Source organism: Notechis scutatus, chromosome 8 (assembly GCF_049901735.1).
Source record: "Notechis scutatus isolate UNSWTSFEM ecotype Mainland chromosome 8, rNotScu1.2, whole genome shotgun sequence".
NCBI lineage: Eukaryota > Metazoa > Chordata > Lepidosauria > Squamata > Elapidae > Notechis > Notechis scutatus.
In genome coordinates, this window is record NC_142016.1 from 13,530,054 (window position 1) to 13,544,442 (window position 14,389).

General features: G+C 44.2%; 1 protein-coding gene across 1 annotated transcript in view; it reads right to left on the minus strand.

Moving 5' to 3' along the window:
• Positions 1-133: 133 nt before the first annotated feature.
• The window catches only part of ASAP3 (ArfGAP with SH3 domain, ankyrin repeat and PH domain 3), a 98,630-nt gene continuing 84,374 nt past the window's right edge, over positions 134-14,389 (minus strand). Inside the window, exons 19-27 of the mRNA XM_087970702.1 lie at positions 13,742-13,827; positions 13,150-13,265; positions 12,423-12,490; positions 11,582-11,683; positions 9,967-10,195; positions 8,460-8,733; positions 4,460-4,631; positions 2,614-2,736; positions 134-858 (exon numbers count right to left, since the gene is read on the minus strand). Of these exons, the coding sequence (XP_087826828.1) occupies positions 784-858; positions 2,614-2,736; positions 4,460-4,631; positions 8,460-8,733; positions 9,967-10,195; positions 11,582-11,683; positions 12,423-12,490; positions 13,150-13,265; positions 13,742-13,827 (1,245 nt within the window). The 3' untranslated portion in view covers positions 134-783. The remainder of the gene's footprint in view (positions 859-2,613; positions 2,737-4,459; positions 4,632-8,459; positions 8,734-9,966; positions 10,196-11,581; positions 11,684-12,422; positions 12,491-13,149; positions 13,266-13,741; positions 13,828-14,389) is intronic.

Below are 14,389 nucleotides of genomic sequence, written 5' to 3' on the forward strand. Positions count from 1 at the left end.
AAGTTGTTTAGTAGAGCTGCCCTAGAAGGGAGACAGATTCTGAGGAAAACAGGTGGCATTACTTTGCTGAGTGGAGATCCATTCGACTCCAGTTAACAACAACGTCAACCAGACTGAGACAAAATCCAGAATCTTCTATCGCAGAGAGTCATATATTCTGCAACAGATGAATTGTTTCCCCATGAACAAAACACAAAGGTGACTCATACAATTGGAGCAAGGATTACAGCAGCCCTGCCCAACCCTCAAGGCTTCCCAAACAATTTTCAGCATTGATTCCTTTGCAATCCCCACCTCCCGAAAGCTACTTTCTAAATACTCCTGTTCCCTCATGGCTGTTGACATGGAAACTGGTATTAAATCAAGTGGTGCACTGAAGAACTCGGATCCATTCTTCCATGGCTCAAAATGGGCATAGAACAATCTGAATGAGACCCAATGGCAAAAGAAGACGATTTGGTAGTAGAGCTTCTACATTACATGATAAATGTCACTTACTACCCCCCGAACGATTGAAGGGATGAAAAGCGGTCCATCAAGTCATATTGACATATATGTCCTTTATCCATGGCCCCTCCCCTTTCTGTCTACAAAAAAAAAAAAGAGTCTCAAAAGCCAGATTCCACCATCTTTTTCTAGCAACGTTATCGGGGAACTGAATAAAGAAATGACATCCCACGAAGACCAGGCTCTATGGAGATCCAGCAAGCCTCCACACCTTGTCCCATCTCCAGAACCGATCATGCTGCCTCCTCTTTTCAGAGAAGACCAATCTGGGTCCACTCAGTCTTGCAATGGCTGGACAAAGTTGGAAGGAAAGACACCTGTCCTTGTGCCATCACCTTCAATGAATCCAACCTGGAAGGAAAACATCTCATGAGAACAAGAAACCACAGATAAAAAGTAGATGCACGTTAGTCTCTGATCCCAGTTTGTTCCCATGGGAAAAATGACAAGAACTGGATGTGAAGCAACCCTGCTTTATTAGATCTGCAGCTATGCAAGAGGTTCTGCTGAATTCCCTTTTTTGAGCAGAGGAAAAAGGCTTGGGAAAAGCAGGGAATACAATAGAAAATAGAATAGAACAGAACAAAATAGGAATAGGAATAGGAACAGAACAGAATAGAATAGTTGGAAGGGACCTTGGAGGTCTTCTAGTCCAACCCCCTGCTTAGGCAGGAAACCCTAGACCAGGGGTCTTCAAACTTGACAGCTTTAAGACTTGTGGACTTCAACTCCCAGAATTTCTCCTCCAGTCATGTTAGCTCAGGAATTCTGGGAGTTGAAGTCCACAAGTCATAAACTTGCCAAGTTTGAAGACCCTTGCCCTACATCATTTCCGACAAATGGTTATACAATCTCTTTTTTAAAACTTCCCGTTTTGGAGCATTTATAACTTCTGGAGGCAAGTTGTTCCATTGATTAATTGTTTTATCTACCAGGAAATTTCTCCTTAGTTCTAAGTTGCTTTTCTTCTTGATTAGATTCTATTCATTGCTTCTTCTTGCTTTGGAGAATAGCTTGACTCCCTCTTCTTTGGGGCAGCCCCTGAGATATTGGAGCACTGCTATCATGTCTCCCCTAGTCCTTCTTTTCATCCGACTAGACATACCAAGTTTCAGCAACTGTTCTTTATATGTTTTAGCCTCCAACCCTTTAACCATCTTTTTGCTCTTCTCTGCACTCTTTCTAGAGTCTCAACATCTTTTTTACATCGTGGTGACCAAAACTGGATGCATTATTCCAAGTGTGACCTGGTATCAAGGATATCACTATTTTCAAAGAGGATTGTACATCTCACTTCTCTCAGTTGCCCGGGGAGGTTTTGTTTAGCCCTCCTACTTCATTTATTATTGAGTTCACCTTTTCCAAGCTGGCAACTTCTAGTTACATTGGGAGTTCTAGTCCCAACACATCTGGAAGGCACCAAATTAGGACTGGTGTTTCAAAACCTGATGTAAAGGCTGATGGTTGCAAAAGCTGGCAGGTTGTTTTCATTTGCCTAGTAAAATAATGGCTCTAACCCAGACCCCTAAATGAGAATTTCACAATCGGGAAAGTTGGAGCATTGTTGTCAGTGGCTCTGGGTAAGCCAAGCAAGGAAATTATGGGAAAGCTAAAACTATTTTTAACAGGATCTTGCAAGTCTGATTGTGCTCAACCACCTCAATTTTCTTATAATTTATTGAATGAGGGATGTGCCTCTCTGAGCCACTTCTAACTGTTCTCTGGCTGCTCTGGACTCAATAATCGTTTCATCCCCTTTTGACTAGCCAAAAGCTTATGCACATCTCCATCAAGGTCATTTTCTTTACTCTTTCTGCATGTTGAAAATTTAGCTCTCGTTTCTCCCCAAAGTGGCTCTTGAAAGTTAGTGATCTAAAGGTAAAATGAACTTCTGAGATATTAAGTCAAGGGCTGCGGGTAAGCAGAAGATAAATTTTGGAAGGGAAGACGAGCAAAAATCATAATCTAGATGAAAATGTGAAGAATGCTTCACATTTGCAAGAATGCTTCCCAAGAGGTTTCTCTAAAGGACAACCTTCTCTTCTGAATCTAAGAGAAAAATTGTATTTCTATACTAATCCGGTGAGGAAAAGCAGCAATACTGACCCAATTTTGTTCGTCCTCTTCCCGTGTTACTACGATGACTTCGCCCTTAGAGAAAGTCAGCTCGCGGGCCTTGTCCCCTTTACAGTCAGCCAGAGCCTTGACTCGCTTTAACCGTCCTTTGGCCTGTGATGGGCAGAAGAGTCGCTATCAGTTTTATGATACGATCCCTTGCTTCCCCAGGTGGCTTTTATGGCGGAAGAGGCAGGGAGGTGACAGCGGGCGCTGGGTGCAAACAAATCTGCAGGATAGTAGCATGGGTTGTTCTCTGCCCTAATGAACTTTCAACAAATTTCTCTTAAGTTGCTTTGATCATAGGGCACTGCCTAGGCAATGTATTTAATTCCCAGAATGTCATGCCCTGTTGGAGACTGACTCCGAGGGAGAGGAGGAACAGCCAACAGGGAGTGGAAGTGTGGCTCTGGAGGTTGTGGAGGAGGCTGGGGAAGGGCAGAGGCCGGCTGGGCAGTCAGAGGAAGACCCAGGCCCATCCCCTCTCTATCCTAGGGCATGCAGGGAGGAGAGGATAAGGGAGAGTCTACAGGGGAAGAAAGGGCCTTGATCCTCTTCATGGGCTGCAGCTGTGAGAACTGGTTAAAAAGATGGACATGCGTATGGGCCAGTGCTGGAAACAAAGCATGGAAATATCTCTAGTTCCCCAGCTGGCATAAGCCATCGCTGAAAATTCTGGGAGAAGTCCATACATTTGGGCCCAGGTTGAAAGAAAAGTCAAGACTCAATTCCTAAAGATTTAATGGGTGTGATATTCACGTCATTCTGGCAGTGGTGGTCTTTATGTTCCTTCAGGATGCACTACAGGTAGTCCTCGACTTACAACAGTTCATTTAGTGACCATTCAAAGTTACAACCTCACCGAAAAAAGTGACTTATGACCATTTTTCACACTTAACAACCTTTGTGGCATCCTCATGATCCTCTGATCAAAATTGAGACGCTTGGCCACTGACTCATACTTATGACCGTTGTTGTAGCCGAAGGTCACATGATCACCTTTTGCGAACTTCTGACAAGCTAAATCAATAGGGAAGCCAGATTTGCTCAACAACCATGTTGCTAACTTATCAATTGGAGTGATTCACTTAACAGCTGTGGCAAGAAAAGTCGTAAAATGGGGCAAAACTCACTGAACAAAAATGTCTTACTTAACAACAAGCTGTAAAGGTTGGGGACTGCTACACTAAGGAATTTGGTAAGGAAATATCTCTGAACTGATGATTCAACAGTTCAAGGTCACAAGTTGTTACTATGTCTGATTTTTTTTTAAACGGGCTCTCATTTTTTTTTTGTCTTTGTCTCCTCTTTGATAATCTTGGCCGTAGGGACACTCATATATTTTATATGCACAGACATAAATGAACAGCAACAATTTTAGCTGGAGGAGTCATTGCTTTAAAAATGGAAAATTGACACATCGGCATATGTGTCATAATTGACAGGGCAGCCTTTCAGATCCTGGGACCGTAACACACAAATGGGCATTCAAAGCCAATGGCTGTCACTTGCCAACACAGTATTACTTCTATGCCTGCTACGGTCTACGAAACACATGGCAGATCCATCACTGCCTCTTGGCATGGGTTCTTATTTTGAAACTTGGAGAGGAAAAGGCCAACCGCGTCCCTGTCCCCCCTGGCTCTCTGAAATCGCTGCCATCAGCTCTAAGGCTGAAATGGATACCCATCTATAACCGAGCCCAGACGGCTGCCCAGGGATACCAGGCTAGTGCTGGGTTGAAAGGAGAAAACCCCCCCCCCACAACTCCAGACTGCTCAAACTATTAAAAACAAAAAACAAAAGCACGATCTCTTGCTGTCTCTCCACAACTCACTGGTGCAAATCTTCTTGGCGTTGGCACAGGCAGAGGTGTTGGCCCTGGCACCGCAGTTTTGCATAGAGGCCCTTCTTCCAGGCAACAGGGGCTCTGCGGGGAAAGAGGGCTGCTGGAAAATTTACCCATCGAGCTGCTACTAATCCGTCGATAGGACCTGGTGCTCTCTGAGCTGTAGGTGAAAAGAAACCGCCTCAGAAATCACTCTTGGACCGGTGGGAAGCAGGGGTGGCGTTCAGCAGGTTCTGACCACTTCTGGAGAACCGGTAGCGGAAATTTTGAATCGTTTGGAGAACCGGCAAATCCCGCCTCTGACTGGCCCCGCCCCCATCTATTCTCCGCCTCCCCAGTCCCAGCTGATTGGCTGGGTCTCCTTTGGTTGCCCTGCACAGGAGAACGGAGCTGGAAAGCAGGTTAGTGGGGTAGGGAGGGAATGGCGATTTTGCAGCATATCCTTCCCCTGCCACACCCTCCAAGCCACACCACACCCACCAAGCCACACCACGCCCACCAAGCCGTGCCTACAGAACTGGTAGTAAAATAATTTGAATACCACGATAGATAGGGAGTGTCTTCTTGTGGGACTGTCGAAAGAGATACCTCTTTAGCATGGGAAATAGACTTCCTGAGCTAATAGTCCACCTCACCTTCATGGTAAGAGTGGTTTAATAATGAAAGAGGCTTCCTCGGAAGAATGACTTGATGGTGTAGAGAAGTCACACTCTGTGTGATGAAGAAGCTTTCCTGCCTATCTAGTTAACAGTAACACTCGCACGCTTAAATGGCCATTTCTCGGGAGTGCTCCAGTGGTGGGTTCCTCTAATCTCCAAGCTGCATTCCAACCCTTCCATTCTCCAATATTCACCTGGCCCTGCACAATGAGACTGGGTTCTTCTTTTGAGTTGAGCTGTGGTGTTTAACCTTGTTTCAATGAACAGGACCCACGGTTTCTATTCAGACAGAATTCTGTGCTATAGGCCCTGACCTCCAAGCCGCGTTGTCTGAACACCAGGCAAAGCCAAAAGCAAAAGAGCCACGTTTGTGGCTTAGCATAAGGTATGAATCCTGCCATAGCATGGTGACCTCTGAGGAAGACATGCAACTGATGGAACCAGGGACTAGTAAGATCAGGGAAGATGTGAGACACCAAGCCAGGAGGATGACAGAATGTGAACTATTTCAGTGGAACAAATCAGAAAATACACAGCAAAGTATAACAAACATCCTTGGCTGTTTAAGCTTGCGAGTGTTACTGTTAACTAGATAGGCAGGAAAGCTTCTTCATCACACAGAGTGTGACTTCTCTATCAAGAAGAAAAGCATCTGCTTGGAGGAGGATGGTGTCCTCCATTTCTTCCTTTGCAACCCATTCCCATCATAAATCATCATTACAGAAGTCTACAAACATTAAGAGCTGGTATCTAGTTAGTTAATTAGCTAGTTTATTCTCGTCTTCCTTTTCTTTGTTCATTCACTCTTCTTTTTATGCTTGGAATAGAAGAATAGGATAGAATTCTTTATTGGCCAAGTGTGATTGGACACGCAAGGAATTTGTCTTGGTGCAAATGCTCTCAGTGTACATAAAAAGAAAAGATACATTCGTCAAGAATCATCAGGTACAACACAATGATAGTCATAGGATAAGCAATCAAATCATACTAGGAAACAGTCAATATAAATCATAAGGATACAAGCGACAAAGTTACAGTCATCCAGTCACAAGTGGGAGGGGATGGGCGATAAGGAGTGATGAGAAGATTAATAGTAATAGTAGTGCAGACTTTTTAAATAGTGTTGAGGGGATTATTTGTTGAGCAGAGTGATGGCTTTCGAGAAAAAACCGTCCTTGTGTCTAGTTGTTCTGGTGTGCAGTGCTCTATAGCATCATTTTGAGGAAAGGAATTGAAACAATTTGTGTCCAGGATGTGAGGGGTCTGTAAATTGGTTAAAGATTTGGTCAAAAGCATGTTTTGTTTCTTGTTGATTTATCAGCAACACGTAGAAAATAGAACCCACGTTGATGCAGATGTTAGAACAATGTACAGGTAGTCCTTGACTTACAACAGTTCATTTAGTGACTGTTCGAAGTTACAACGGCAATGAAAAAAGTGATTTATGACCATTTTTCAGACTTACAACCTTTGCAGCATCCCCTTGGCCATGTGATCAAAATTCAGACGCTTGGCAACTGACTTGTATTTATGACAGTTGCAGTGTCCCAGAGTCATGGGATCACCTTTTGCGACCTTCTGACAAGCAAAGTCAATGAGGAAGCCAGATTTACTTAACAACTGTGGCAAGAAAGGTCGCAAAATGGGGCAAAACTCACTTAACAAAATGTCTCACTTAACAACAGAAACTTTAGGCTGAGTTATGGTCATAAGTCAAGGACTCCCTGTATGTGTGTAAGCAGGAAGAATGGGGAGAATATCTTCTCAAGTTACAATTTAGAATTAATATCTAGGCTAAAAAGAAGTCCTACTTTTTGAAGGGAGAGAATATGCTTTTATATGCTTGCACTTGGAGATGCAAACCTAAATAGATATAATGAAAGATACTATTAGTAAGGAAGCCATATTTTAGAAATGACACCAGTATGGCCTAATTTTGGATCTACTTTTATATAGCTTTTACAGTGGTATTTGTCTCCAGCAGCCTGCCAAATTATTGTAGTCTCCTATTCCTTTGCGAACACTGTAACAATATTACAGTATGTTTATTTATTTGAGCAACTGTCATATATACTGGTTGTCTTGATAAGGAAAACTATTATTGTGTCAATGGCAATGGAAAATGGATTCAAATATCTGAGCAACATGTGAAGTTCCACACCTGGCCTGGATTCTCTATCATCTACATAAATTTTATAATTTTATAAATTTTATAGTAAATTTATGAATTTTATAGTATATTAAATTATCCATTGCAATGTCCTACCTGTCAATGAATAGTTCAGCTTCAACCTCAACAATACGAGCACACAATAGATACAAACTCAGGGTAAACCACACAAAACTTGATTGCAGGAAATACGACTTCAGCAACAGAGTGCTCAATGCCTGGAATACTTTATCTGACTTTGTGGTTTCTTCCACTAACCCCAAAAACTTTAACATCAGACTGTCTACTGTTGACCTCACCCCATTCCTAAGAGGTCTGTAAGGGGCGTGCATAAGCACACCAACATGCCTACCATCCCTGTCTTAATGTTCCCTTTGATTCGTATCTATTTCATGTATTAATAATCATGTTTATACTTAGTATATTATCAAATGCATGCTTAACAAAATAAGTAAAATAAATAAAATCTGGATTCATGTGACATGTGATATGTAAGCAAATCAACCATGCTACGGAAGGTTTAATGCGACAGACTCCTTCATATGCTATGCTGGGAAAATGGCTGGGTCCCAAACACAGAGAACTAAAAATTATAGTTTGCTTACTCATAGTATATTCAATAAACTCCAGTTGCCTGGCTCCTTACTTGCTAAGCCATTAATGATGGTTTACAAACATCAGTGGCCGGGTTCTTATGAGGCTAAACCATTACATAGTTGGCTTGCTTTGGCTTAATCAGAGACAACAGAAGGAACCCAAGTCCTCCTATAGATTTTAGCTGAAAACTGTACAAGCAATGGAAACTGCTGATAATAATAGCAATAGCATGCAGACTTATCTACCACTCCATAATGCTTCACAGCCCTCACCGAGCTGTTTACAATGTCAGCATATTGGCCCCAATAATCTGGCCCCTCATTTTACTGACCTCGGAAGGATGGAAGGCTGAGTCAACCTTGAATTAGTCAGGATCGAACTCCTGGCTGTGGGCAGATTTAGCCTGCAAGCCTGCATTCTAACCCCTGCGCCACCAGGGCTCAACTTATGAAGCTGCTCAACTTACAACTGTGACTGATTTTTATTTTATTAACAGGATGTCCGTGGCCGCCCTTCTCATGGACAGCATGCAACCATTTGGTCTGATAACTTCTGTTCTCACCTGAACCTGACTGGGGCTGTTTGTCCTGGTTCGGGAGAGGTTCCAGGGGAAGGCTGCAGAGTTGTCATCTGAGGGGGCTCTGATCTTCGCCGTTGGGAGGCGCCCCCGGCATCAGAGCAGGTTTCCCAATAGGCTGTGCCTTTGACTTCCATAGAGTTACGGAAGTTGGGTGATTGCCAAAATGGGCCCCCCTCCAACGCACTGGGGATGCTGGGAACGGATGAGTTCCAAATGTCGGGGCTGTCTGGTGAATGGGGTAGAGATTCAGTGGCATCTGGAAAGCAAGGGAAACAATCACTCATGGGAGCAGAACAGTGGTGGGATTCAAATATTGTTGCCATATCGGTTCGATGGGCGTGGCTTGGTGGACGCACTTGACATGCACGTACACACTTTGCGTGCACGCATGTGCCAAACACACACGTTGCGCTGGTGCAGATGCGTTTGCGCAGTTCTACCTCGCTCCCTGCAAGCCTGCACCATCCCGGTTGCTTCAGCAGCTGCCGTGCGGCGCTATTCTGTGCCGCGCAAAGCAGCTGCGCTTCAAATTCAGCGGATAAAGGTGAGTATTGGGCGGGTGGGCCCAACAGCAGAACCATTACAGCAGTGGAGAGAACTGGTTCAGTCTCCTAGAACTGGGCAGAACCGGTCAAATACCACCACTGCAGCAGAAGCTCTAAATCAGGAATATCCAACCTTGGCAACTTTAAGACCTCTGAACTTCAACTCCCAGAATTCCCTAGCTAGCCATGCTGGCTGGCTGGGAGTTGAAGTCCTCAGGTCTTAAAGACCAATCAGAAAAGAGCTGGAAGGGACCTTGGAGGTCTTCTAGTCCAGCTCCTTGCTCAAGCAGGAGACCCTATACCATTTGAGACAAGTGACTATCCAGGCTCTTCTTTAAAAAAAAACCCAGTGATGAAGCATCCACAACATCTGAAGACAAGCTGCTCCACATATCTTCACTGTTAGGAAGTTTCTACTTCATTCCAGGTTGATCCTCTTCTCAATTAGTCTCAGTGTCAGACATCCCTGCTCTAAATAGTTGCATGATCCTGGTGATGAACCCTTTGAAGAGCAGTAGGGAATTTCTTGCCCATCAAGATCTCAAGTCTTGTCACTTTGCACCACTGGTCATTTGGGCCTCAGTTCTTGAGTACTCTAGTTCAACCACATCTTCAGGGTCATACCTTTCTCAGTCCTGAACTAGAAGATACCAGTCCAAATTCTTCATACCTATTGTAAGAAATCATTGAGTATGCAATCCGAAAGGACGCTACAAGCATCCTGTTTGAAGGGATGGGACGCCAGTGGACAGCTTCTCCTCCTACCGTCCCTGTCTTAATGTCCGCTTTTATTCGTCTCTATTTCATATATTAGTAATCATGTTTATACTTAGGTATATTATCAAATGCATGTTTGGCAAAATAAATAAAGAAAATAAAGAAAACAAAAGGAAGAGTAAGTTTCGACATTTCCCCTGGCTGGCTTGCCAACATTTTGGCTTCACCTGGTTTTGGTTTGCCGCTCCCTTTGGGGGGCTTTTTGAGAGGCAGAGGCGGTGGGGTCTTCTCACTGGTTGAGCTTCGCTGACCAGGCTGCGAAGGGATCACGATGGTCTCGTAGGTCTTGTTGCTGATATCCATGCCAGAGCAGCCCCACCGATTTGGAGAGAAGAGAATGGGCTGGCCGGTGGTGGGAGATGGCAAAGACCCAAAAGATCGCTGCAGTGGGCTAACCTATCAGACAAAGCAGCAGATGTCATCAGCACCTGGAACCAGTGTTGGGATTCAAGAAAAAATGACTACTGGTTCTGTGGGTGTGGCTTGGCGGGCATGGGAAGGATACTGCAAAATCCCATTCCCTCTCCACCCCACTAACCTGCTTTCCAGCTCCATTCTCCTGTGCAGGGCAACCAAGGAAGACCCAGCCCATCAGCTGGGACTCGGGAGGCAGAGAATAGATGGGGTTGGCGGGGCCAGTCAGAGGTGGGATTTGCCTGTTCTCCAAACTACTCAAAATTTCCGCTACCAATTCTCCAGAACTGGTCAGAACCTGCTGAATCCCACCTCTGCCTGGAACCCTCCATCCCCTGCCCTATAGATCTGCTTTTCCTTCCTCCATCCCCAGCCCTCTTCTACCATTCAGCTCTGTCCTAAAGAACTGAACCCAAGAACTCTATGTCACTTGATACCCGCCTCCATGCTTCTAAGACTGAAAATAAGGAAACAAATAAGATAGTAGGAACAGGGCAAACATGAAGTGTGGTGAGATATAAGCAAGCAGACACGAGAAAAACAAAACTAAGAAGAATGTTGGGATTGGGCCAAAGATCCATCTTATTCTAATCCAACATCTTATTTTTCATTGTAACCAACCAACTGGCCTAGGGTGAACCCAGGCAAAATATGAAGCCAAATATCCCTTTGTTGCTTAACAGAGCAACACATGTGTGTCCTCTAAACTGGAGCTTGCAGAAGGTTGGGTAGAAGTAAGGAGACAAAAGAAACACAAGATAGATGAGGAGAACATGGGGACCTTATTACTGAAGCAACACTCAGTCTGGCTATGTTCTCACAACATGCTAAAGCAGGTCAGATAAGCTTTAGCAAATGCATTTGCACAATATACTGAGCTTGTTTGGGGAGAATCATTGTGGCTTAGCATGTGATGAAAAACCACACCTATTTGGTTAATTTATGGTTCAGTAGAAAATGGATTAATTCAATCACCAGCTTAGGAACATTGGGGGAATGCAGCCAATGTCTTGAAGACCCGTGTAAAAAAAATCCTTCCTCGTACAGCTTAAGGTCAACCGAACTTTTGGCGTTCCATTTCATAGCCAGCTAGAGCAAGGGTCTTCAAACTTGGCAAGTTTAAGGCTTGTGGACTTCAACTCCCATAATTCCTGAGCTAACATGTCTGGAGGAGGAATTCTGGGAGTTGGAAGTCCACAAGTCTTAAAGCTGAAGACCCCTGCGCTAGAGGAAGCTGAAGGAAGCTATAGACAAAGCTTTAATATCACTGCCATGTTCCTTGATAGAAAGGAAAACTGACACGGGACTGTCCCACCTGGGACATTACATAACAGGACACAGAAACAAATGGCGTTGTTATCCCAGTACCTTTTCATCCAGCTCATCTTCACTGTCATATGAGAACTCCTGAGAAGTTTCCCAGTCGTAGTCCACGTGCATAGCCAACTTCCCAGCCTGGGCCTGGTCCAGCTATCACAAAAGGATAAAAAGAACACCCTTGGTCAGTTCACCATCTAAGAGGTTCTCCTATTCCTTCTAAAGGTTATGATGTCGCTCTCCAAGCTGACACTGTGCCTGTCAGGTAGAGGGAATCCTCTGTCTTCAACACCACCTCCCTTTTGAGTTCCCATCCAGGGTCTGATCCCCCCAATATCTTGTTCTAACAAGGTAATGACCTTCAGAATGGTTGCTCTCTCCAACATCTCACTCTATGTGCTCCTCAAACTGAGACCTTCCTGCTATAGAAAAGTTGTCAATGCAGCCTGGCCACTGGTCAAAAAGGATGGCCATTGTGAAGTAACCAGAGGTGGTATTCAGCCAGTTTTGACAGGTTCTGGAGAACCAGTAGCGGAAATTTTGAGTAGTTCGGAGAACCGGCAAATCCCACCTCTGACTCTGACAAATGCCCCCATCTATTCTCTGCCTCCCAAGTCCCAGCTGATTGGCTGGGTCTTCTTTGGTTGCCCTGCACAGGAGAACGGAGCTGGAAAGCAGATTAGCAGGGTGGGGAGGGAATGGAGATTTTGCAGTATCCTTCTCCTGCCACTCCCACCAAGCCACACCACGCCCATCAAGGCGCACCATGCCCACCAAGCCACGCCCACAGAACTGGTAGTAAAAAAAATGTGAATCCCACCACTGGAAGTAACATTATCTGGGAAGCACAATTCTCCCACCTAAGGTCCAAGGCCCCCTTACCTCCACCTACCAAGTCTTTGCACTCAGCATTCTTGAATCTTCTTGCCATATCTAGAGGCGTTTCACCAGCTGCATTTACTGGAGGAAAACCAAAAGAACATACCAATCTGAATCTGGAGATTTTCAAACAATGTGCTACACAAACAGCGAGGACAGGTGCACCATCATTTTGTATGGTGTGTAGATACTTGCACCTCATAGGGATAATCACACAAAGTTCATTATATATTTTAATGGAAATAGGATGGTATCATATTCATCAAAGTCCAGTCACCCAACCTTCCTGCATTTGTCCGCCATATTATTCAATTGATCAAAGCATCTCTTTTTTTTAAAAAAAAATCCCCAAACTTTTCCATGGAAAAGGGCTTTTCTGAATGCAAGATGTTGCAAAGGATAATATTCTCAGCCAGCCTGGAAAATTCCATTGACAGGAACTGACCAAACAGCTATATTTTATTTTTATTCCAGTACTGGCAATGAGTTCCAGTATTCTATCATGCTGAGAAAGTAGGCAGGTTTGGGGCCATAAAACAAGCTTGGCACACACAACTTTATCCTCCAAGAAAGCAAGAAGCTCAAGAGGAAAATGTATGAGGATTGTTTCTAGCCATCTGCCACCCAAGCTGGTTGCTTCACTCTGCCTTATGGTAGGATCGGCCACGAATTCCTTTGCAATAAGACTCTGAAGTTACCGATCCTTCTCCTTCAATTTCCAGCCAGGTGGGCAATCCTACCTGCCTTTGTAGAAGCTTTTCCTTTCAGCAACAACTTGATGCAATTGGGCTGATTATATTGGACTCCGTAATGTAAGGCTGTGTTCCCATCTGCAGTGGGTCGGTCCAGATTTCCCCTACATACAGACAAGATAGCAAAGTGGCAAATTTCAGGTCTGTTTGTTTTAATCAGCAAACTGTGGAAAACCTCAGTTCTTAAAAAGGACATAAGACACGTTCTTTCGATTTGCACAACCGCACAAGGGACACGTTTGTACTTCCAAAGTGACCTGCAATCAGAAACCCAGCTTTGAACAGCCAACCACTGCCAGTGCAATCTTCCAAATAAATTTATACCTCTGAAGATTGCAAATAAATTTGCAGGTTGGTTGGGGAGGTGAGGAGGAAATAAAATGGGCAGCATCTATTGCAAACTGCATCAGGAGTCTAAATAAGTAGAGAGGCTTGCTGTTTTGAAAGCGTGTGGGCAAGGCTAGTGAGTTTAATTCTTACTCGCTTCTCAACACAAACCTAACCATACTAGGAGCAGAAGAAGACTTCTCAGAAGAGGCCCCAGAATCCAGTAACAAGGGTCCTTCAAACTAAGACTTACCCATTCTGAATAATGAAATCCACCAATGGAAGGGAAGTTTTGTTGGCGTAGCGGACTGCCCAATGCAAGGCTGGTTCACCTTGTTCCTGTTAGAAAAAGGAGAAGCAACATTTTGCAAGACTTTTTTATGATAGAAGTCAAATAAAAATAAAAAATGAACCACAAAGAAATATCAATAGACTTATATACCGCTCTGTAGTGTTTTACAACACTCTCTGGGCAGTTGACAATATCAGCCTATTGCTCCCAACAATTTGGATCCTCATTTTACAATCCTGGAAGGATGGAAGTCTTAGTCAACCTTGAGCCCATCAAAATCGAACTCTAGGCTGTGGGCAGAGTTAGATTGCAATACTGCACTTTAACCCCTGAGCCACCAGGGCTCCTTAATATCCTAAGTTGGTATTAAAGGATGCCTCATAGGTGTCAGATGTGGGCTTCTGTTATAAGAGATTAAACCAATAAGTGTCAATTCTTTTGTTAAGGCAGAGGTCTCCAAACCTGGCAACTTTAAGACTTGTGGACTTCAACTCCCAGAATTCTCCAGCCAGCATAGCTGGCTGGAGAATTCTGGGAGTTGAAATCCACAAATCTTAAAGTTGCCAAGTTTGGGGGCCCCTGTGTTAAGGATACCTATGCCACGGTGGC